Here is a 26,877-nt window from a genome sequence, read left to right as displayed (position 1 = left end):
ATGCTATTCTTTTCACCACAATACTCAAACCAGCCCATTTGGCACCAAAAACCATGCAATGGTGCAAATCAATGAAATACATTTTTTCCCCATTCTGATGGTTGATGTGAACATTAACTGAAGCTCCTGACCCATATTTGCATGATTTTATGCACCGCACTGCTGCCAAACAATTGTCTGATTAGATAATCACATGGATGATTGTTGGTGCCAGACGGGCTGCTTTGAGTATTTCTGTAACTGCTGATCTCCTGGGATTTTCACACACAACAGTCTCTAGTATTTACTCTGAATGGTGTTAAAAACAAAAAACATCCAGTGAGAGGCAGTTCTGCTGATGGAAATGCCTTGTTGATAAAAGAGGTCAACAGAGAATGGCCAGACTGGTTCAAACTGACAAAGTCTACAGTAACAGATAACCACTCTGTACAATTGTGGTGAGAAGTATTTAATCTCAGAATGCTATTCTGAGATGCAGGTTGGTGCGGTTTGGTGGCACGAGAGGGACCTACATAATATTAGGCAGGTGGTTTTAATATTGTGGCAGATAAGTGTACATCTTACAGACATACTGCTGATGAGCAAACAACTTAAAAAATACGTCTTCCATATGTAAACACATATCAAATCTGGGGACCGTCTGGGTGATGTATGTGTGCCATTAGGGTTAGAACTGGATTTTTTAGAAGGATTTTATGAAATCCCTATGGAAGAAATGAATGGGAAAAATACTTCCGGAACCAAGATGTCTTGGGCAGGAAATACCAAAAATGATCAGTAATAAACATAACCCTCTACTGAACATTAATGTCATTTATTGTAGTGCTTGTGCCAGCTTTTCATAAACACAAAAAGCCACTCGAGTCCATTTTACATTGGGTAAGGAAGGATTTAGGAAATCTGCATCATGTGATGCCTAAGAACACCCCTTACAAGTGGTAAAATCAATGTAATGCACAGGCTCTTGTGGCTACATACAGATGCTTACGTTTGCATAAGTGCACATCTCATGTTTTTTGTATATGTTAGAATCACACATATGTCAGAGGATGTTTTCTGATATCTCTTATCTTTTTACAAAACCCTCCGAAACATCCGCCATGTAAAAACATTAAGGCTGAACGACTAAAGGAGATGCTCAAATGCCAAAAAGAAAAAAACACAAATGATGAAATGCACAGAGAGGGGTAAAAAAGCGAGGCTAAAGGGGAATCCCATGGAGAGCTATTTCTCTCAAACGAGATGCATGTGAACTGGCCTTGAGTGGTGGAATGGTGGATAAACAGTTTGCCAGGAACGATAAATTTACCCCTTTGCACTGTGAAAGAACTGGAGCAGAATAGAGCGGTTAGTATGGATCTATGATCGCAATCCTCCCCCCTCCGCATATTCTCTTTTCTATCTTTTTGTTTTCTCTCATTTATTCTCTTCCTCACCCTTTCATCCTCTCTTTACCATCCGTGCCGTCTTTCTCTTGCTGTCTCTGGTAATGTCCAGTTCATTCTGTCTCCTCCTTAGTATTGTTCTTCCTGCTGTTCTCATGTCCTCCTTTATTACATTTCACATCTTTGCCACTGACTCCCTCGCTTACTTCCTATTCTTTCACCACCTCTCTCTGTCTGCTGTAAACCTTCCTGCCTTTGTGTCAGTGTGTGTGTGTGTGTGTGTGAGAGAGTTCATTGTTTTGAGTGATTGTTTCAGCTCTGAAATGCCATTATCGTGTTTTGATTAATGTCTTGGTTATGCATGTCGGTGTGTGTGTGGGCACATGAGTGTGAGACAGAATTTGTCACCGCATTTCTGTGAGTGTGTGAATGATATAGCAAGTTCAGCATGTTTTTTATTTTATTTATAGGCTTTTGCATTACATTTTTTAACAAAGTGAAAGAGAGGGGGAATGATATTTGAACATAGGTAGTTGACATATTGTCCATGGACTTTTTTAAATCTAGATAAAGACTTTAGGCAAAATGTATATGAATGCACACTGGAAAGTGCATATTGTAGGTAATGTAACTAGTAAAACCCTGCTGAATTTTTCCACTTAACAAAGGAAGCCAAAGGAAGTGGATTTTTACATTTATTATAAACGATAAAAAATAAATAAACATAGGAAGTGTCTATGGATATCTTTTTTTTTTTTAAATCAGTCAAAATAGTTAGAAGTGCTTTTTGCCTTCAAAAGTTTCTTTTAAATGGTCCTGGAGTGTTACAAATGCATTTTTAAAAGAAAAAATATTCCATGTAGTCTCTCAATAAATATGAGGTAATAAAAGCTGCACGCATATTAATAATTAATAATCTAAAATGTAAATATGAAGACATATAGGAATAATTCATATGAATAATAAAATAATTAGCAAAATTCTGTTTAAAATAGTTTTAGATAATACAATAAATAGTATTGCATGTCAACTTATCAAAAGTGTTTCATATCAATTACTCACATGAAAAAAGCCTGATTTGAACTTGTGTCCTTTATAGTACTAAGTACTATTACTACTAATTTACTTGACCACTGCCCATTTATCATTTAAAGATTGATTATAAATAGCACTAAAGTAATCAGACTCCACTGCGCTCCATGTGCTCACATTTTCAATCGTGCCCATTAATACCCAAGCAGCTTGAAGGAAACTGCCTCCTGCCTTCACTCACTGACATTATGAGAGATTTAAACAGTATGTTAAAGCATTCTATAATTAACACAGCAATAGTTTCAAATGTCACGCTTGAATGGTTGCATTGATCCATAATCATAAATACATCACTCTGGAGAACGATGCTTTGCCTATCACATTCTTTATGTGTACATGCAAGTATTTGTGTCAGTCAGTTTACATTTTGACCACTTCTGTCCTCTTTTACAAGACAAGACCCGGTTTCTCACAGACATGCTTCGTTACATCTGGCTGTTGTACACTTAAAACTAGTTTGTGAGTCCCTGCTGTGCACCTCTAATGTGATAATGTGTTTAGTATGCCATCAAGTGTCACATATGAAACAATAGAAGGTTTAATTGCACACTGCTACAAACACATGTACGTTTTTGGCAGCAGCCTCCATATTATTACCATACAATTCTTATTTTATCATGACACAAGGTGTAATACTTCAATATTCAAGTATTAAAATGTAATAAAATATTGTTTTGTGAAATATCCAAAGTGTGCATATTTACAGAAATATTGATAGATTTTCCCATTTATTTTTAGATTTATGTCTATTTTCCACTAAAGTGGGCAACCTGAAGCCCCTGAGCTTAAAAAAAAAAAAACAAATAAAAAATTATTCTGATACTTGACTGTGGAGCGGAGGGGGGCAGGGCCAGGTCGGAATATCACGCCCGGTCCCCAATCGGCCTGATAAGGTGCGCGAAGGATAAAGGCGGCCGGTGACGATGGTCCGAGAGAGAGAGAATTACGGGCATGTCCGTCATGTGTGTTTAATATTTGTGTATTTTGAGTTCAGTTTTCATTAAACGATTATTTATGTTGACAAGCCGGTTCTCACCTCCTCCTTGCCCATCCTTAACAGTGTTACATTGACTTAATGCAATGCTTTAAAAAATCTGAAATGTGTTAATGATTCGGCTTGATTTGTTATTTTCTATACTTTAATGACACAATTTTAAAATAAGGGACAATTTACACCATAGTGCAATATTGACAAAAAGTGTTGGATGTTCACAATTTTAACTGAAAAAGAATGTAAAAGAAAAAAAAACTACAATGACCACCTGTTAATTTGTTAAAGGTGCAGTATGTAAGATTCAGAAACCCTTGTTATTAATGACACCGGTTGCTCATGCTCGTGCTCATGCACACACTCCTTAGGGACACGTTCATCGGCCAAAACAATGACGTAATGTACAAAGAGACAATGTGATTCATTGGCATCATGCTGACAGATGAGGTAGCATAATTAAAATTACACACATTTGTTTTACTACAAACTGTGAGACTGTATATTTGACTCAACAGTGCTGGAACAGAGCTAAAAGAAAGTGTGGCATTGACTGCATTTATACAATAGCCTATGTTGGCGTTAGCAAGCTTTATCAATAGCTGTTAGCTAAATTTGGTGGATGATGACAGTAGCTGTTTATAAAATAGACTGTACATTATGTTGACACAATTCAGTATTGATGTGATTCCATCACAACTGTCATTTTGATATATCGATGTGTTATTGTTTTATAATAATAGAATGTGTATATTTTCTGCATAACGAAGTTACGTTACACAAATGAATGGGTCTTTTTGCATTATCGTGAACATTGTCTAGCATTAATTTCATGTGTTATTGTAGTTTAGCTAAAATTACACAGATCAATCCTTATGGCACTATATTTCACATGCTTTGCAGTTATGTAAGCTTACCTGTCCAATAAGAAGAACACAAATTCAGGGTCTGTTTTGATCCTCAAAATCGAGCGAGGGTCCCTCTGGGAATCAAATGCCCTGCCGATGTTCACTCTAGTTTTCGCTCGACCACGGTCACGTTCCCACTTTAGCCAGACAGGATTCAGTAGATAAATGTTTTTTTTTAAATAAATGTTTGTGTAGGAGTCAGTGTTGTGCTGGGAGCTGGACGCTTGCTAGATTCCATCTCTAAGGTAACGTTACCTAGTGTTGAAGAATGTTTGTTGTCACTGTTGAATAGCAGAAGAGAAGCTACTGTCTGAGGCAAGGCTCTTGGGAGCGCAATATAAACGTCACATCCTTTGGATTCCAGCAAAAGTGACTCACTGCCTTTGCATGAAAATCAGTCTACAGGCATTAATAGGCAACCTAGGAAGTCTGGGAAGGGCTCATTTTTTAAGTTGCATTACAAACCGTTTATACATTGGCAAAAAAAGATGTATACATATTGCACCTTTAACTGAAAGACAACTTAAAGGAATATTCCTGGTTTAATACAAGTTAAGCTCAATGAACAGCATTTGTAGCATAATATTGTTTACCACAAAAAAAATATTTTGACCTGCCCATCCTTTTCTTTAAAAAAATTCAAAGATCTGGGTTACAGTGGTTAACTCTGTGCACTACAGCACACATATATATAATTGAAGGCTCATGGAAAGGCCTGTTTTTATGATTTATTTCTTAACATCCACTACATGGTCTCAAGCATGTAGCTGCTATTTATTACAGTATGTGAAGAAAATTGTATATTATTATTGTTATTTTCCAAATAGCCACATTGCACACAACAAAACATTATCCAATAGTGCTATGACATCACATAGGCTGGTAATATTCTTATCCAATCAAAAACAAGCTTGTGTGCGAGTGTGTGTGTGTCTCAGTCCTGTCACTCTATCAGTCTGAGTTTTGGTCTGACAGGACCGTGGCATCATATCTGTCCCATATCGGTCTTTGTGTGAGCACGTGGTTTCGGTTGTATTCCCTGCCATGCGCACTTCTGTCTGTCTGGTTTCATGTCAGGAGCACGGTGGCAGGATCCTAACTTCCTGTCTGGTTCCGTTTCGGTCTGTGTTCGGTCCGGAAACTCATGTTCCAAGCCTGTCTGTTATTGAAGTGGGTGCCTTGCACTTATGTCATCTTGGTAGCATGCACTCGCGTCAATAATTTGTGTCTCTCATGAACACGGATGTGGCAGCTCGCGTTACGTTGCGCACCCGGGTCGCGAGCTGTCTTCATGTTGTGCTGAGGTTCAGTCACTTTGGTCTAAGGTGTCGGGTGTGTGTGTGGCCGAACTCTCGCACAGGTCCTGTCTTGTTTTGTTTTTGTCACCTGCTGCGTGCATCGCGTGGAGTTTGCCTCATGATGTACGCTCAGGTTTCGTTTAGCATGAGAATGCATAGCATTGCTTTGTTTGTCGTTGCTACGCATTCCCTCATCTTGTTTGTCAGTTGGCATGGGCATATATTGTCTCGTTGTCTTGGCGATGTATCGCCACGTGCCTCTCTGTCTTATGTCATACCCCGCCTCCTTGTTTGCATATTATTAGTTCATTTGCCTCACCTGCCACCTATTAACCTGTTTGATTTCTCTCCCTATTTTAGTCTACTCATGTTTACTGTCCAGTACCAGTTCGTCTTGTTTCTGAACTTGTGTGCTTGTTTCCCAGTCGAGCAAGTTGGTTAGCCCTGTTTTTACCGGCCCAGTCCAGTTAGTCCTGTTCCCCACTACATTCTGCCCCAGCCCTGGATTACCTTTTTCCCCTACGGGATTGTTTATTTTTGTTTTCCCCTTGTGGGAGCTTTATTTTGTTGTTTTTTTTTTATTTTTATAAATAAATCCCCTTTTTAACTTTGCTTTTGGGTACTGTCTCTGCATTCTGTGACATGTGTGTGTGTGTGTAAGTGTGTGTGTGTGCATGCGTGAACTCATAAACTCACGGATGTTGTCGGTGCTCTCTTGTATGGTGTCTGTTTTGAGGAGGTTGTCTGCTAGCATGAAGGCTCCTGTCTCCACTGTGTCTAGCAGCATTGTTGCACATCGCAGCTGCTCAGCCACAGACAGCTCTCTCCATGCCGCCTGAGATCTCACCTGCAGCAGGTTATTTACAGTCTCTACCATGGCCTGAAGATAGAGAGAGAGAAGAAGAGAGGAGGTGAGGGAAGACCTCTAAACACCGACACACACACACTCTGACATCTGAACTTCACAATCATTTCCCAAATCATTTCCCCACACACACACACAGCTACACAGCCCTATTGTCTGTCTCAGTGCTGGAATATAAACCTGTCACACTGAGGTAAGATCCACAGGGAGCTTGAAACATTGTGAAAATGAAAGTAGCTGTCATCACACACACACACACACACACATATACAGGTTCTCACACGACAAGTGGTAATTTATGGGTCTATAAGAGCACTATGTAGGAAAATGAAATGTTTCTACTGTGCAGCGGAAACTAATATAAGGGCATTTAAAAAAGGTGTGATATTAAGATTAAGAATTTGGCTGTGAAAATTATCACAGGAATATTAAAACATCAACTTTCATCTACAAAGGAAGGTTTTAGGCTTTTAAGTTGGTAGTTTATTAAAAAGGCTGTGTATAAAAGACTATATCGTGCACATTACAATTCTGCTTGTCATTTGAAAAAGTGCAGCGAACTGTACCATAATCATATGGACTAAATTGATATTCATAAAGTAAAGCGGTCCACATGTATTTGTCACTTTCACAAAGAAGCTGTGTGGAATAATTCTGGGTCAAATCCCTTTTAACACAATAAGACCATGTCTCTATAGAAGTTCACAACCTTGCATTATTATAACAACTATTACTGCACATATAAAGCGTATAATATACTGTAATGTGTACCGATGAAATGTGTAATTAACTTCTCTCACTGTAGTGCACTCATCCATAGGGATGGACAGAGGGATGTTTTGTCATTTGTCTTTTAGGTTGCTGCAGGCTAATCTTGCCATTGGGTTGAATCATTCTGCCCCAGTTACAGTAGAGCACTGTGTGTGTGTGGCAGGATGAGTATATTCAGTTTGACACCACTAAAGTAATGACCCTTTTATGAGAGAGAAAATGGGGAGACTGAGATGAGACACGTCTGCGATAAAAGGTAAGCGAAGAGAGAGTTATATATACTTCCTCACAAAACTGCTCATGAAATCTTCTGACAGTGTGTGTCAAGAGGTCAGGGGAACGTGTGTGTGTGTGTGTACACTTGGGGGCTCACACTGCAGAGTGAGATAAGAGATTTTTAAAAACTCTTGTTACATTCTATTTTCTCTCTCTCACGCACACACATGCACGCACACACACACACACACAACACACACACAGCTCTCCACAGACTTGGTAAATGGAGCAGAAGTGAAATGCTTTGAAGCTGAGGAGCTAATCCAGTGTAAAGACACACACACACTGCTTTATTAAATGACCACTGAGAATTAGGATATTAACTATATATTTTCAATGATTTTGCTGGTGATATAAAAAGCATCATTGTGAATATTTTGATGGTGTTAATGCACATTTATTTTTGGCCATTAAGTTTCCAAAGACTGTGCATTTAGACTTGCTTCTCAATCTGTCCCTGTCATGCGGCTTGTATGAAAGCGTTAAAACTGATGTTTTATAGTGCCGTCAGTCGATTCATTTTTTTAGCGCAACTAGATTGCATACATTTTCGTAGTTTCACAGATTTTGAAAGAGCTGAAATTTGACTCTAAATATACTTCTTTTCAAAAGGCAATTATTTCCATTTTAGGAAAAACAAAACATGTATATTTAATATGTAAACAGTTGAAGTAAAAATATATATATATTTTTTTTTCTCCCCTTATCTCCCCAATTTGTAATGCCCAATTCCCGATGTGCTCTAAGTCCTCGTGGTGGCGTAGTGACTCGCCTCCATCTGGGTGGCAGAGGACAAATCTCAGTTGACAGATCGACAGTCAATCCATGCATATTATCACGTGGCTTGTTGAGCACGTTACCGCGGAGACTTTGCATGTGTGGAGGCTTCACGCTATTGTCCGCAGCATCCACACACAACTCACCACGTACCCCACCGAGAGCGAGAACCACATTATAGCGACCACGAGGAGGTTAACCCAACATGACTCTACCCACCCTAGTAACCAGGCCAACTGGTTGCTTAGGAAGCATGACTAGAGTCACTCGGCACACCCTGGATTCGAACTTGCGACTCCATATGTGGTAGTCAGCGTCTTTACTTGCTGAGCTACCCAGGCCCCAGTTGAATTCCCAAAGTTTAAGTGGTAGGTTGACTAATTGAAAGAATTAGTCCCCACATAGGTTGCATATTAATTGCAATGGGGATTTAATCTCTTAAACTCTCTTCCTCAGCCAGCAGACTGTGGCTATCCACTTTGTTACAGCAATCATGAAGCCGTGTTCATGATTCGTGTCAGGGTGTCAGCCCCGCTTTGAACTCCACATGAAAAGCGCTTGCTGACAAAAATTTCTCATTCTACCTTTTGGTGATAGTTAAGACTTGACGTGCTCATGTGGTAATTACAATGCACCTTACTTAGGTTGAAAAATACTTTCACAAGTTCCATCTAGGCTTGTTTTGTACAAAAAATTGCATTATGAGCTTCTTTCCCCATGACTTTATCACTGACATTAAATCAATCTTGTGTGTGTTTGTGGTGTGTGTGTGTCAGTGTAATAACTCCGGACAGACACATCACAAAGTTTCCGCCCTTCCAACCAGTGTTTATGCTGGTTTATGCTGTATTAACTGTAAATGCATTAATCGTGATTAAGAAAAATTTATGCGTTAAACTTATATAACTAATAGCATGCGTTAACATATACATTTTGACAGCTCTAATGTTTTATTAATGACTTTAGACTTCACCAGCAAAATGGCATTATAGTGGGTTAGTTCATATAATTTCTATGAGTCAGTTCAAACCAAATCATGAATCGATTTATAACTCTGACTCAGCGACATCATTAAAAAAATTAAACTCTCATAAATTCTTCCATTTATTAAATCTTTTAGTACAGATGTAAATGTAATGTATATTGTGTAAATATATTTTTAAAAATATTACAAAATATATGTATGTAAATATTGCTGTTTATTATGTTTTGATATACAGTACTGGTGCAAATACATGAGAAATATAACTTCTTTTAGTGTTCATTTAGCAAAATAATTGTGTGCAAAACATGCAATGATTATTTTGTGTCTTAATCATTGCGTAGCTCAGTGAGTATTGACACTGACTACCACCCCTGGAGTCGTGAGTTCGAATCCTGAGTGAATCCAGCCAGGTCTCCTAAGCAACCAAATTGTCCTGGTTGCTAGGGAGGGCAGAGTCACAAGGGGTAACCTCTTCATGGTCGCTATAATTGGTTCTCACTCCTCGGTGGGGCCCATGGTAATGCGCTCAACAAGCCACGTGATAAGAGGCATGGATTGACGGTCTCAGACTTGGGACTTGAGATTAGTCCTCCGCCACCCGGATTGAGGGGAGTCACTACGCCACCATGAGGACTTTACGCATTGGGAATTGGGCATTCCAAATTAGGAAGAAATTATTATTATTTTTTTTAAATTATATATTGATTTTTACTAGGACTGTCAATCCATTCAATTTTTTTATCAAATTAATTTTGTGATATGCTGGCCACCGAATAAAAATAATTCAAAATATAATGATTAAATAATGATAATTAATCATATTGAAATAATTATATAATAATTATTATTATTTTGATACATATATATATATAAAAAAATATGGTAAATGGTCTGCACTTATATAGCGCCTTTTTAAGCCTTAACAGTATTCAAAGCGCTTTACACTGCATCTCATTCACCCATTCATACACCAATGGGGGCAGAGCTGCTATGTAAGGTGCTAGCCTGCTATTGGGAGCAATTTGGGGTTCAGTGTCTTGCCCATGGACACTTCGGCATGTGGAGTCGTGTGGGCCAGGATTCGAACCACCAACCCTGCGATCAACTGAGCCACAGCCACCCATATATATAATTCAGATAATTTAAATACATTAAAATATAGAGGCAGAGTACAGCATTCATTTGGCAAAACAAAAGTAGCTTTAGAGGCAACCTATTGTTTATTTTCATACCATTGATCTATGTCCTTGACTTCAGTCCACAGCAATCCATTTTGCAATAAAATTCATCAATCTTCCCAAGGTAGACTTATTACAAGTGCTTTTCTAAGGACACATCTATAAACAAATGCATCCAATTGATGCTTTTGAGGGTCTCACTTTGTTTGCGGCGGATCATTTACAGCATTTTAGGATCCTGTGTGAAGTTAAACATATTTCGAAACTTATTTTCGAGTCTTGAGACTCCTTCATTCAGAGCTGCACTAGCCCAGCTGTGTAATATTCCTTATTACGGTCCGGAGGTATGAATATTAAGAAATTTGAACATATTATTTTAATATAATTAATTATACTGAATTAACACATGAAATCGACAGCCCCTTTTACTTTATTTAACTTCTTGCATCACACATTCTGAATTTTATTGGCTGTTTGGTTGACATGAAACACAATTTTAAGCCATTTCAGTGCAAATACAGTACATAAAATCAATATGTATTTTGAATATAGTAAAAAGACAATATGAAAAATATCGAGACGAATTGAGAGAATCCATATTTGCTTGATGTCAGCAACTTGTTTTGGACAGTTGTCCCAGAATGTTCTGTCTGAGTCAGCAGGATCGTTTGATGTTTTGATTGGCTCATTCTTTCTCAACAAATTGTTTAAACCAGAAAACAGAATATTGGAATATCATTTATACTTCCATTAATTCATGGGGTAAAAATCTGTATAAATCTTTCATGTATTGGCAGGGTTGTCTGAGCGGTCTGGCTCAGTTTGAGATATGAGTCAGACATTTTCATACTCTAAATCAGTTCTTCTCATGCTTCTGCTTTCACTCAGTCTGCTGAGCTTTTCTCTGTCTTATCTACATTATTCTGTGCTTTTTTCCTCAAGTCTATGTGTGTGTGTGTGTGTTTATCAGTCGCCTGATGTGACACTGCTGACCAGTGCTGACATCACCACTGCTTTCTCAGGAGAAAAAATTATACTGCTTTTATAAATGCAAAAAATGCTGCCCACGGGCACGAGCACAGACGCTCGAACACACACAAACAGACAATATGATTCATATGCTGTGACAGATACCGCTCCACGCAAGTATAAAGGAACATTTCAGTGGAAAACTTTAGCCATGTATGTAGACGTTTGTAAGGTGATAGGGAGCATGAATAAAAAAAGCACAGACATTTGCTTTGTTCCAAAACTTTGCAAGGTGCCTACGTAGGCAGCATTACAATGCATCATTCTTCACAAAGAAGGCAATACTGGAATGCAAGCAGGGTAATTGAAAAATCAATCCAAGATGACAGATGAGGCGAGAGAAATTCAGATTATAAATACACTCACTGAGCATTGTATTAGGAACACTATGGTCCTAATAAAGTGCCTGACATGTTCTTCTGCTTTTGTAGCCTATCCGACGCAAGGTTCGATGTGTTGTGCATTCTGAGATGTTATTCTGCTCACTACAATTGTACAGAGTGGTTATAGGAGTTAATGTAGCCTTTCTGTCAGCTCAAACCAATCTGGCCATTCTCCGTTGACCTCTTATCTACAAGGCATTTCCGTCCACAGAACTGCCGCTCACTAGATGTTTTTAGTACCATTTTGAGTAAACTGTTAAGCCTGAAAATCCCAGGAGATCAGCAGTTACAGAAATACTCAAACCAGCCCGTCTGGCACCAAAAATCCTGCCATGGTCGAAATCACTGAGATTTTTGTTGATGTGAATATTATCTGAAGCTCTTGAACCCATATCTGCATGATTTTATGCATTACACTACTGCCACATGATTGGCTGACAAGATACTCACATGAATATGTAGGTGAACATGTGTTCCTAATCAAGTTCTCAGTGAGTGCATAATTCATTCAACGCTATAAAGTACTGTTAAAAAATAGATAGGTCTAATAAAAAAAAAGAAAAGACCTAATAAAAATACTTTTTCCAACAAAACGCTGGGATCTCAAGACATATTTTTTTAACTCCTTGTGCAACTTGACAGCATTTTAAAAACAAAGCTCATTATAAAAGACTAAGACTAAAAACGACAAAAGACTTCCATCCGACGCATGTTTCCATAGTGCAGATGGCATACAAGAACACATAGACTTTGTTCTGTTTTCTTCTAAACGTGAGGTAAACTGGAACACACTGCATTGCTGTGTGGAAGTGAAGAAATTAAGACAGAACTTCAGAACCATTGTGACATTTGATAAAACATTATATCAATAGTATCTAAATGGAACTGTAAAGAATGAATACAACAGAACAGCTACGTCATTCAGCCTGTTATTCAAACAAAATGAGTGGTATTGCAGTACTTTAGCATGTATCACCACAAGACATTATTAGGGTATCGTGACAACCCTAGTAAGCAGTGGAACAGAGCTAAAATAATATGAGTCTACACACACACACACACACAAACCCCCATGCAAAATAACGACAGAATGAAGTACCTGTATGAATAAACGGCATGATCTCTCTCTTTTCTGGAGCTGAAACACACAATATTAAAACATTATTAAGAATAACACACAAACACAAATACACACACATAAAATCACATTAAACTTTTAATCATAGAGGGTCCAACAAAGAAACAAGCCATAATTAACTGAAATAATCTAGAGTCATTTAGTAATAAATAATGTGGAATCATAATTAGATTATGTATCAAACCCTAAGGGACAAAATTAATCCATTACTGAGTTAGTCACCATGACAACTTCAGGCTCATGAAACTGAAACTCTACCAACAAAACATTAATGTGTCCCTGCCAGGGCAATAATACTGTAAACATACAAACAAACAACATTGAGGTATATAAAGTCCAAATGGTCAAGTGGAGTCTGTCTGTGTCTTAATGCGAATGAGCTGATGTTTGTGTAATTGATCACTTTTGCTGGATGTAGGTAATAGGAAACTGAATAGGAGGCTGGCTGTTTTAACTTTGTAAAGTGATATTTGGGGTTATAGAGTGCTCTGTGTGTGTGTGTTGAACGACCGAGTCCTAAGAGAATGAATACGTTTCACTGATCTTTGCTTTGTGTTTAGACGCACTGTATTGTTAATGCAGTTTAACATGCGAGAAGTTGACATTAAATAACTTTGGGGCGTTGACATGTGGCATGACATACTACACTACATTTAAATCTATATTAATCATAATTTCGCTAATTGTTATTCATGCTAGCACACTTTAATACCCTCATATTAAAGGAAAAATTCACCCAAAAATTATCATTCTCTAATCATTCTCACACATGCACGAGAAAGTGTTATCGCGATTGTATCAAGAAGAATGCAATGTCAAGATTAATAGTGAAAAAGTATTATATGTTGGTCTGTTCTCACCCAAGACCAATTGGCTCATTTCAGAAAACTTGGATTAAACCACTGGAGTCATATGAATTACCTTTATGCTGTATTTATGTCCTTTTTGGAGCTTGAAAGTGTTAGTCTCAGTCTCAGAAACATTTACATTTACATTTATGCATTTGGCAGACGCTTTTATCCAAAGCGACTTACAGTGCAATTATTACAGGGACAATCCCCCCGGAGCAATCTGGAGTTAAGTGTCTTACTCAAGGTCACAATGGTGGTGGCTGTGGGGTTAGAACCTGTGACCTTCTGATTAACAGCCCTGTGCTTTAGCCAGGGCTGTTAATCTGCTCACAGTCTGTGCTTTAATGTCTGATGCACATAGCACACAAAATTGGAAAACGCTTTCTCAAACAATCAGCACAAATCTTATTGGAAGCATACAGGACTTTTTATCAGTCCGCCTGGAAACAGAATCGTGTTCAAAAGGTTCCGTGTTGATAGAATGAGAGCTTTTGAGATTTTTGTTTGAGGCACATTGCAGAAAGTAAATCAGAAATCCATGAATAGAGCTGCATATTCTGCTTTGTTTACTTAGTTATGTCAGTGAAATTCTCTGTGATTAGGTTTTGTGTACTTAGATTCTCTACACAATTTCTGCTATTTTCACATGTTTTTTTCTGTGCAAACACTCGCAGAGACTGCTATTATATAAATGATTTATTTCCCAATGTCTGTCTTTTTTTATGGTATAAATTTTCTCCAGTAACCCCACCCCTAAACCGCAAGTAATGGCAAAACTGTTCACTGTGTGACTGTTCACTTAACATGTCAGTTAGACTGTTTCCTGTCTAAGTGGGCAGTTCTTGGCCAATCTAAGCTGCTATAACATTCAGACCGTTTGCCGTTTTAGTCAAAGGTCTGGCTTTGCGAGACTAGGGTTGAACCCCATTGACTTATATTGTATGGATATATTCCCACCATTTCTCCATTAAAATATCTTCATTTGTTTTTCTTAGAAGAAAGAAGTCACATGAGTTTAAACTGCATATGAGTAAATGATGAGAATTCAAATTTTTGGGTGAACTATACCTTTAATTGAGAGAGATGGAATTTTACTTAATGTCACACAGAAGGACTATGGTATTTAAATTGAGGTAGTGAAGGGAAAAAGTTCATTCAAAATTATGAAAATCTTTAAAGAAATGGTGACCAGTTATGGGACAGAGGATATACACTTTGCCTTATTCATATAAATGTTAACCTAACACTTTAAAGTTTCATTTTTTTATGTTTCTAATAAATACGAAAATTAATCTGTGTGCTTTGTAACTTTCAAGTGTGTTCTTTTATTCTTTTATGTCGTGGCTTCATATGTTAACTGGAAAAACACACCGGGGCTTCGTGAGCTTTTTTAATTTGTGTGTCCTTATTTGTGTGTAAGGATTACTGCCTATTGAGCAGTAGCTGTTTTTAACAGCAAGTTTTCCCATTTGGGCCTTAAACACTTTGATCTGTGGACTGCCACAGGTTTACTGCCTAAAACACTGCACTTCACACAGATTTAGAGCATTATTCTCTCTCTTGGCTGTCGTTGTGTCAAATACACTCAGGAAACACACATAGCCAACAAGCTTCCTCAAATGTGTTATTAACATGTAATAACACATAATACATATGTAATAACGGTGTAATTACTACTAATAGATGTGTGGTTTATTAGAAGCGTGTATACCTTGTTTAAACTACGTGCTGCAGTGTCTTTTCCTCCTGGGGTGAGATTACGCAGCTGTACGTCCAGTAGTTCCACCAGCTGTGCCATGGCTTTAACTGTAGAGGGAACATCTCCGGGTCTCAACTCTCCCTTCGTCTGTTCAGCCAACTCCCGCGCTACCACGGCAGCAGTCTCACCCGATCTCATCTACAGAGAGAGAGAGAGAGTGAGAGTGAGAGAGAGAGAGAGAGAGAGAGAGAGAGAGAGAGAGAGAGAGAGAGAGATGTGGGTATATTGATTTTATTCTCTCTGTCCCTTGATGGCTGAATAAGTGGATGAACAAATGGCTTCATAGATTTGTGATTCTGCCTATTTTCTGATCTGCTCTCTGTAGTACCTTGGAACCCATTTCACATTACCATTCATAAGCTTTAGTCATCATCACACTTTTAACACACAGATGCACTCTCACTGCACACACATGCATGCATACACACGCGCCAACTTATTTGAAGCTGCTGTTGCACAATACCTTTGGCAGCACTGTCGTCTATTCGCAATGTTGTCACAAAATGAAATAAATTGAGGCTGATCTTCACTTCAATTTTGGCTCATTTTGCTGTACACAAAATTTCCTCTAAGCTGTTTTGCTACAGGCTGCTCTTTGCGATAAGCTTTCAAGCAGTGTGTAAAAAAAAAACTTCAGGCCAAAATATAAGCTTTCAGAGATTTTGCTATAGGCATATTGTTCTCTACTGAATTTTTTAAATAGGTTGATGTGTCTTTTTTTCTATCCCTTTTTTCTCCCCAAATTGGAATGCCCAATTCCCACTACTTAGTAGGTCCTCGTGGTGTCACAGTTACTCACCTCAATCCGGGTGGTGGAGGACAAGTCTCAGTTGCCTCCACTTCTGAGACAGTCAGCCCACGCATCTTATCACGTGGCTCCCTGTGCATGACACCGCAGAGATTCACATCATGTGGAGGCTCATGCTACTCTCTGCGATCCATGCACAACTTACCACGTGCCCCACTGAGAGCGAGAACCACTAATCGTGACCACAAGGAGGTTTCTCCATATGACTCTACCTTCCCTAGCAACCAGGCCATTTTGGCTGCTTAGGAAACATGGCTGGAGTCACTCAGCACACCCTGGATTCGAACTTGCAACTCCAGTGGTGGTAGTTAGCGTCAATACACGCTGAGCTACCTAGGCCCCAGGTTGATGTGATTTATTAACATATTTCCCATGTTGCCGTGTTTGTACTCACTCTCTGAGTAATGTGATTGGTCCAGGGTGAGGTACAGTTGCTCAGATCAGGTCCCTTTGGATCCCAGTAGCCAAGCAAACACTTAAATGTGGCTACACCTGAAAAATAACAAAAACAACGCAATGAACACAACATAAAGCACAAAAACGTACTCAGGAACTTGCACACACTCAGACAGAAAAGCAGGGGAAGAGATTTAAAAGTGATTTACTATGTGTCAATCAACAACTGGCAAGTGCCCATATAATGAGGTGGCTCTGACAGAACACCTGAGCTAACCACAGTAACAGGAATTAAAGGTTTATATATATGGCCCCAGAAAAACATTTGGACACTTAAAGGAAAAGTTCACCCAAATAATTATAATTCTCCTATCAGCTTTCTTAATAGGATATTTTGCCTAATTTTCTGTAAAAACCATTTAGAGCTTAGTTAATTATTTTTGATAAGTAATTTCACTGTTAGTAGCTTTGGGAGTAACATTACAGACACCAAAACCATAATTTGTGCTTCCCCAGTTTTGAAAAGCACAAGCCGCCACTAAACCACAGGTGTCGATCATCACATGAACTATGGACATTAGGGCCGCAACGACGCGTCGACGTCATCGATTACGTCGACTATGAAAATACGTCGACACGAATGAAATGCGTCGACGCGTCACATTTATTATTTACGTTTAAATATCGAGTAATGGCGGCTTCTGCTCCAGCTCATGGTGAAAATGATAATCTGGCTTTATCACATAAAGCCAGACCACGATCATCCAAAGTAGGGCCGCAACGACGCGTCAACGTCATCGATTACGTCGACTATGAAAATACGTCGACACGAATGAAATGTGTCGACGCGTCACATTCATTATTTACGTTTAAATATCGAGTAATGGCGGCTTCTGCTCCAGCTCATGGTGAAAATGACAATCTGGCTTTATCACATAAAGCCAGACCACGATCATCCAAAGTATGGGAATACTTTAAACTACAGCCGAACAGAAAGGTGCTTTGTTCACTATGCAAAGCGGAAATGTCATACTATGGCAGCACAACTGCTATGAACGAGCATCTTAAAAGGAAACATCCTGTGACTCTGCGAACTCAAAACGACGAGCCAGCTGGGTAAGTAGTAGGCTTTATTACAGTGAGTTTTTGGAGTTGTTGTTGCGGTCATACCTTCTTTTTTCAGCTATTACAGCTTGTGTGCTAGTTAATAGTGTTAATTGCTAACGGTGCAGATGTAATTTATTGGCCCATTCGGCGACAATAAAATGGACTTTCATTTATAACTTCAACTTAAATCTGTCAACGAAGCCTTCAGTGCATTTAAATTGCCCGTTTTTAAAAGTTGTGTATGCACATGTAGACTAGAGACATGCACTCCCGCGGGACCCAACACAACAGAGTGCGGCGCGGGATCTGATGGCCGGGCGCGGGCGGTAATGCACTCGTGTGTGTGCTGGTTGCGGGAGAATAAAACGATTCGCGGGACTCCCGCAAAATAGAAATCTATAAATTGAACATCTCAAAACAAATAAATTGTCATTCATCTGTTGCACAAAAGCAACAAGAACAACTAAAACAAAATAGATAGACCCTGGCCTGTAAATCGTTTCTATGTATAACATGTTTGCAGCGTTTAACAATGTAGCCAATCACAGACATATGTGTTGATTTCTTGAACGCAATGGCCAATCAGAAGCATTTAAGATGGAATCTCCTCACCGCTCAAAATGGACTTTTTGTTCAGTGCTGAATTCTGCATACTGGCAAATCGATATAATGAAAGATTCATTGTGCAGTCAGTTTCATTGATAATAACAGAGATGTCCGCTTTTTAGGAATTATTAAGGGAGAAATCCGTCCCGCGCATGTCTCTAATGTAGACTTCAAAAACAAACAATAACGTTATATTTACATATTAACAGTAGCCTAGGCTGTAATCTAGTGTATTTATTTATTTATTTATTGTTTATTTGAATAGGGACAGATACAAAAAATTTTTCAGAAAATGAATTAATAAAAGTTTGAAATACTAATGTAGAAGTTGTACTTATTATTTATTGGAAAGTTTGCTAATTGATAAATCGGCTAATCCCAAAAATATGCATTAGATTAATTGGAAAAATAATCGTTAGATTAGTCGACTAATCGAAGAAATAATCGATAGATTAATCAACAACAAAAATAATCGTTAGATGCAGCCCTAATGGACATGTTCCACTAGGTTTGCCAACCAGAAAGTTTCCAAACTCTTTTTATCCTAATTTGAACAGCATATCTACTGTTTCACTATTAACATAAAGAAATACTTATCATGACTTCAACTCTAAACACGGAGATAATAAATGACAGTAAAAACAGAAACACACATGCAGCTATGCCTAAGCAGTGACAATGAACAAAGTAAACCTTCAAACAAACACTGACACTATTAATGGTTTAATCACTCGCTCACTAACCTATGGTGCCAGGTAGGCATGGTTGCTTAGCAACCTGTCCCTGGTGCGTCCGTGGCCAGGAGATTTCAGCAGTGAGACGTGGAGAGCAATAGTCAACAGTGACTGGAGTCTGCGGGGAGGGAGGCGACCGTGTCAGGGCTTCTGGGAGGATGTTGTTATGGCGGCGGGGCGGAGCCATAGTGGTTGTTGTGGTAGTAGTGAGAGTAGGGCGAAGCGTGCCCGTATATGGCCGAGGAGGAGTTGTTGAGCTACGAACTGGAGGAGGCGCATCAGGCAGCAGGACTGAAGAAGGAGGATCTGAGAGAAGGAGATATTTAACACTTATACCGTAACTTAACTTAATGTTAAAAAATAGAAGAAAAAACTACAAAGTAAAAAAAAAAAATGTATTAAAGATATTATCAGCATATACATATTAGCGAAACCGTGAAAAATTAACATGAATTTCAAAATGTCTTATTATTTGGTATGTACCCCCTTTTGCTTTAATAACAGCTTGCACTTAAGCTCACATGGACTCCACAATTTTGTGCAAAAACTGATAATCCATTTTGACAAGGAGGAGGGCATGGCGGGAAGGCCATCATTATGGCCCGGCCACGCCCTCCTCTTCGTCACATCCATGTTATCCCATTATGATTTGCAAATGTTTCAAAGAGCACCTTGTGTGCTTCAATGGAAGGAAATCTGACCTATTGTACAAAGAATTGTCACACATTGGTTTGTTAGTGATCTACTGTAGAAATAGTGCAGAATCTTAAATTTTCCTTATTCATTTTATTCATAACATTTCTTAGTTTCAAATCTCTGATAATTAGGGATGTCCCTATAACATTTTTTTTAGGCCGAGTATGAGTACAAATACATTTTTATTTTTTTTTCGCTGATACAGTTACCTTTTTTCTAACTTGAATATCAAGTTTATTTAAATGTTATCATCAAAATGGTGCTTAAATAAAAACATTAATTAAAACTTGAATCAAATGAAAATATAACAATTCATTTTCAACATGATATTGATAAGTGCTTTTATTCAGAACCTCACAGCACAATCTAAAATACATTGGAGTTATTATGGTAAAATACAGCTGAAGTCATACACCTTAGCCAAATACATTTAAACTCAGTTTTTCAAAATTCTTGACATTTAATCATAGAAAACATTCCCTGTCTTAGGTCAGTTAGGATCACTACTCTATTTTAAGAATGTGAAATGTCAGAATAATAGTAGAGAATGATTCATTTCAGCTTTTATTTCTATAGCTTTCATCACATTCCCAGTGGATCAGAAGTTTACATACACTTTGTTAGTATTTGGTAGCATTGCCTTTAAATTGTTCAACTTGGGTCAAACGTTTTGGGTAGTCTTCCACAAGATTCTCACAATACATTGCTAGACTTTTGGCCCATTCCTGCAGACAGAACTGGTGTAAGAGTCAGGTATGTACGTAGATCTCTTTGCTCGCACATGCTTTTTCAGTTTTGCCCACACATTTTTTTATCAGATTGAGGTCAGGGCGTTGTAATGGCCACTCCAACACCTTGACTTGAGGGTCCTTAACCCTCTGGGGTCTGAGGGGGTTTTGAGCCCTGGAGAAGTTTTGACATGCCTTGACATTTGTGCTTTTTTCAGATGCTTAAGTTTTTAATATGTTTATATTAATGGCTAAAGTCTGATAACACTGTATTCAGCACAAACTGGGCTAAAATAATATGTGAGCAACATGTGTGAACATGTTTGTATTTTTAAGAAAATAACATTTATGCATGGTTTTTGAAAAAACTAAAAAAAAATTTCATTGAAATAAGGCCATATAACACATAATAAATAAATGTCCACAAGACTTTTGAGAACTGGCTCTTGTAGCCTAGAGTTTTTGCTACAAAATGATGTGAAAACCATCCTGATCACTCATTCATACAAAACAATATAGTAATTTAACTTTTGTAAGACAATTTTAGTGCTGAAAGGTCATATGTGAGGAGGCGTGAATGATCATGAATATGGATTATGATTCACACCTGAAGAGACAAAAGATCCCTCCTCTGGGCCTATCAATGAGGAATGTGACAGAAAGAGAATGAATGTGAGGAGACTTAATGATCAAAATCAAGTTAAGTTAAAATAAGTAATCTGACTATACATTTTCTTTACATAAAGACTTAATTTTATACACTACCGTTTAAAAGAAGTCTCTTCTGCTCACCAAGAATGCATTTATTTGATACAAAATACAGTAAAAACATTGCGTGAACTCTTCACAATTAAAAAGAACAGTTTTCTATTAATGCCATTTGTGATCAAAGCTGAATTTTCAGCATCATTACTGCAGTCTTCAGTGTCACATGATCCTTCAGAAATCATTATAAGATGGTGATTTTCTAATATGGGCATATTTAAAGTGCATTTTACTCATTTAACCTGAACACATATTTGCAAGCACAAGCTTTGTTGATGATAATGAGTCAGCATAAACGCTAGTTAAAATATAATCTAAACATTCATATTATTTTTAAATCATATTACATATCATATTTATATCATACAACATACAATTTAAATACCTGCTTTAGCCAAAACAGCATTTAAATGTAACTAAAACTTGCTTATTAGGATATATTTAAAATGTCAATACTCTGAATCCTGGCTGGCAAGTCTGGAAACAGTCCTACTAGTAAAATATGTACATGTTTATATAAAATAGCATGTCAGCTAACGAAAACTAAATCAATTACTCGTCCGAAATTGGATCAAGTCTCTCTTCAAAATACAAACGTTCACACTCTTCTTCTGAGGAAAATGTTAACTCTTCCTTCCTATCCACGAGTTTCATCGCCTGTGTATTGTTACAAACACGCAGAAAAGTTGAGTTGTGTTGTGTTTACAGTAAACCTCGCCGTCGGGTTTGCATTGATCGCCTCAGCACATTAGCTTATGAATGGCGCGCTCTGCTGGTGGGAGTGATCACATTAGCTTTAGGGGGCTTTCACACTTGGTTCGATTGCCTGTTCCGAACCCCTCCCCCTGCCCCCGATGGACTGTGTTCACATTATATATTTGTATCCGAACCGCGGTACACTTGCGTCATGAAGCTGCAGCTGGTGCGTAATCGTGTTGCTTGATAACCGCGAAATGAAAAGGCGTCAAAATTCAATGAATAGACTTGCTCGGTTCACATTTGTTCTTCTTTTTTTTAACCTTTGGTTTTGTTTTCAACATCAAGATACAGAAACACACTTGCGTCTGTCTGCTGCAAAAATACTGAAATCGTTCAAAAGACAGCGGGCTGTCCACCGAAGACAATTTTTGCGAAGGCAAGCAGAAATCATCTCTCTGCTTGCAGTGCGTGTGCGTCAATCCTGCTTTTCGTCAAGGTAAGTGTATACACACACACGCACGCATGCACGCACGAAAGTAAACCCTTTCCGCTCATTTTGAAAGTGACGCGTGTGAGACTGACGACCACATTTTACGTCATCAATAGCGGTTCACTTCCGCGGTTTGGTTTGATTGCGTTCATATCAGCAGCGAACCGTACTGGAGTTCACATGAACCGTACCCCAGACCACCTTTTTAAGCGGACCCGAGTACGGTTCGCGGGTGCGCACCCGAGTTCGGAAGACAGCGTTCACATCATCCAAATGGACCGAACTCTGATGTCATTCGAACCGGGGTGCGCACCAAAAGTGCTAGTGTGAAAGCCCTCTTAATGAGTTGAGCCAGAAGAAACCGTACATTGCTTTGTTTCATACAGATTACATTGCAGGAGAATATTTGTTTTAAATTTGAATTGTTTTATTTAAAAGTAGAAATCTTAAGCTTTCTTTAGACATACGTTTCATGTTTGTGTGATAAGTATTCACGGAGTTTCAGTTCATTTTTGTGACGTGTTTCAGAAATATGCTCATGAACACAGAGACGTCTGATAGCTCACCCTTTTTATTTTCTTTATTTTACAAAAGCACAAGGTTTTGTTGTTATTGTGAGTGTACACAAATAAAAGTAGACCCTTTATAGTTTCTAATGATATCTTACACTTATCTGTATACCCAAAAATGATGGAGTATTTTAAGTTGTTTCCGCTGTAATTACGAAAATATAGGACGTGCCGGCGCGTCCGTCGACCCCAGGGGGTTAAGCCATTTTGCCACAAATTAGGAGGTATATGTATGGTACCCATTTGCGACAGAGCTTTAACTTTCTGGCTGATGTCTTGAGACGCTGCTTCAATATATCCACATCATTTTCCTTCCTCATGATGCCATCTATTTTGTTAAGTACACCAGTCCCTCTTGCAGCAAAGCACTCCCACAACATGATGCTTCCACCCCATGCTTCAATGTTGGGATGGTGTTCTTTGGCTTGAAAGCCTCACCCTTTTTCCTCCAAACATAATGATGGCCAAACAGTTACATTTTTGTTTCATTAGACCAGAGGACATTTCTCCAAAAAGTAAGACTGTAGTCTGGCTTTTTTATGGCGGTTTTGGAGCAGTGGCATCAGGTTATGTCAATATAAGACACTTTTTTACTGTAGATATAGATACTTGTCAACCTGTATCCTATAGCATCTTCACAAGGTCCTTTGATGTTTTTCTGGGATTGATTTGCACTTTTCGCACCAAACTACATTCATCTCTAGGAGACAGAATGAGTCTCCTTCCTGAGAGGTATGATGGCTGTGTGGTTCCATGGTGTTTATACTTGCGTACTATTGTTTGTACAGATTAACGTGTTACCTTCGGGCATTTGGAAATTGCTCCCAAGGATGAACTAGACTTGTGGAGGTTCATAATTTTTATTCTGAGATCTTGGCTGATTTCTTTTGATGTTCCCATGGTGTCAAGCAAAGAGGCACTGAGTTTGAAGGTAGGCCTTAAAATACATCCACATGTACACCTCCAATTCAGAACACCTCTTATCAGAAGCTAATTTTCTAATTGTCTAAAGGCTTGAAGTCATTTTTTTGGAATTTTACAAGTTGCTTAAAGGCACAGTTAACTTTGTGTAGGTAAAATTTTGACTAACTGTAATAGTGATATAGTCGATTAAAAGTGAAACAATCTGTCTGTAAACACAAAGTCATACACAAAGAGGATGTCCTAAACAACTTGCCAAAACTATAGTTTGCTAATATGAAATTTGTGGAGTGGTTAGAAAATTAGCTTTAATGACTTCAACCTAAGTGTTTGTAAACTTCTGATCTCAACTGTAAGGTGCTGCATAAAAGAGCATCACAGATGTAAGATATTGCTGAAATATAATATAATTACTATTCATTTATTATTATTATTAGTAGTAGTAGTAGTAGAACAGTGAATATTATAGACATATTTTTATTTAAATTGAGTTTTCATTTTGCTGAGCTTTTATTTTGAAGTGTTTCTGTGTTGTTATGTGCTCTCACATAAGATGGTAGCTTCCCATTCTGGAAAATCTTGTTGCTATGTGACTCAAAGTGATTATTAAACCATAAAGACTGCTATTTAAATAAATAAATAGGTACTCTGTATGTGACTCACACTAGTTTTTATTTGAATTTGTACTCTGTTCATGGTTATCTTCAACAAACAGAGTACTCCAGAGTTTTTTCCTGTATGAGCCAAGGTGGACCTATAAAAGATACGTGTAGCTGGCGTCTGCACAACATTGTCTCCACACATTCACAAGTGCTCACATTTGCAGAGCGCCAATCATGCAAAATATATATTTATATAATTAAATCACAGCTTTTGCAGAAAATAATCTCACTAGGACATAACGTGACTTTTAATTTGTGCGCTGATTGTTTACAAATGACATTCGTACACCAGATAGAAATGTTTTTTATAACGGAGCATTTTTACGAGTACATGAGCATGGCATCAGACCCGATTCCGTTACCAGTATCAGTATCGTGACATCCCTATACTGATCATTTTCAGGTTTAGATTTTCAAATGTGGTCTCAGACTTTGACACCACTGTATATAAAAATAGAGAAAGAGGGGAAGTGACTCGTATATAAATATGGCAGAATGTTATACTGCATCCTCAGGTGGGTTTAATTTGCCTAAAAAACACTGATAAAACATAGACATTTTCTATCTCTGTCACTCTCTGCTGTTTCAGGGATGACTGAATGAGTCAGGTGTCTGTAGTGTGTGTCTAGGTGTGTGTCTTTGTGCCCTGTGCAGCATTTGGGATTGTATGTTTTGACAGGCCTGATCCCCGAGTGCAAAGACTTCAGAGAAGCAAAGATAGATGATGTTTAAACGTCATAATTCCCCACTGGCGTTCTCCGCTCCTGTCTCTCTTTCTCTCTCTCTCAGACACATACACACATACCTGAGGACCTGAAAAGGGCATATTGCAGCATATAGCTTTGTTTATTGGTACAAAGTGAGAAAGAAATGGTGTCAGAAGCTCAGGATACCACATGACAGGGAGTTAACATCCCCTAAAGCCTAGGCTAGACTAAACTATGCCATAAGAGCTCTGTACATATGCCTGTGGATAGACACGTACTAGCACACACAAAGAGAACTTGAGAGCAAAAACTAAAGGGATAGCTTCTCTCTGCCTTGCCGTGTTTACTGTATCTGGAGCGAAGAGATGCTGTTGTTGCCGCAGTGACTCCTGGAAAGTGGAGCTGAAGATAAGTGTGAAGACAAGACAAGGAAGACACTAGAGAAATACTAGTAGAACAACAACCACAGTTTGTGTGTGTGTTTATTCTTGTTCATTTTCATTGTCTGTGACTTGCCCGTGCTGATTTACTGTAGTAAAATGTGGATATGAAAATAATTCTGGAATGGTATCCCACAAGGCTCCATTCTAGGACCATTGGAAATGTTTTTTACAGGAATAGTTCACCTAGTAATGAAAGTTCTATGTATGACTTTCTGCGTATGACGTATTCAATGTGTGACTTTTGTTTTTCAGTTGAACACAAAAGGAGATTCTTTGAAGAATATCCTGGCCTCTATTTTCCTTATAATGAAAGTGAAGCAAGACTCAGCAGGTATAGGTCAAGCTCCAAAATGACAGAACGAGCACCACAAAAGTACCATAATATTACATCATATAACTTGTTCACCATATGATAGCTTTGTGTGATGAACAGACTGAAATTAAATACATTTCAGTCAAATCCTCATAAAAAGCTATCATACACTATGTCTTCGGACTTGGAATGTGGTATCATATTCGTCCATAAGTCGTATGGACTACTGTTATGATAAAAATTATTTACATTTTGGAACAACTGTCCCTATTTACCTCAATTATATGGAAAAGAGCAGCCATGTTATTCCTCAAAAACACAAATGTTTTGTGTCTAAATATGTGCTAAAAAAACGTGCAATTATGAGGCAGTGTGAGCCCTCGTTAGCCATTCAGAATGATAGTTCCTCTATCTTAGACTATATCCCACCAGACAGCTCTGGCTTATTATAGAGATGCACTGATCCAAATATCCTCTCACATCTCTTCTCATAACTTTTCCTGCCCTCTTTTCTCTCTCTTTTCTTCTCTCTCACCCCCTTCCTCTGGGT

At 38.2% G+C, this 26,877-nt stretch overlaps 1 protein-coding gene across 1 annotated transcript in view; it reads right to left on the bottom strand.

Moving 5' to 3' along the window:
* Positions 1-26,877, bottom strand: part of adgrl3.1 (adhesion G protein-coupled receptor L3.1) — a 207,760-nt gene that overhangs the window by 36,773 nt on the left and 144,110 nt on the right. The window contains exons 7-11 of the mRNA XM_052127560.1: positions 19,344-19,640; positions 16,886-16,983; positions 15,636-15,821; positions 13,035-13,073; positions 6,368-6,551 (exon numbers count right to left, since the gene is read on the bottom strand). Of these exons, the coding sequence (XP_051983520.1) occupies positions 6,368-6,551; positions 13,035-13,073; positions 15,636-15,821; positions 16,886-16,983; positions 19,344-19,640 (804 nt within the window). The remainder of the gene's footprint in view (positions 1-6,367; positions 6,552-13,034; positions 13,074-15,635; positions 15,822-16,885; positions 16,984-19,343; positions 19,641-26,877) is intronic.

This window comes from Xyrauchen texanus, chromosome 5, assembly GCF_025860055.1.
Source record: "Xyrauchen texanus isolate HMW12.3.18 chromosome 5, RBS_HiC_50CHRs, whole genome shotgun sequence".
Lineage (NCBI taxonomy): Eukaryota > Metazoa > Chordata > Actinopteri > Cypriniformes > Catostomidae > Xyrauchen > Xyrauchen texanus.
This window is presented reverse-complemented; position numbering and strand designations above follow the sequence as displayed.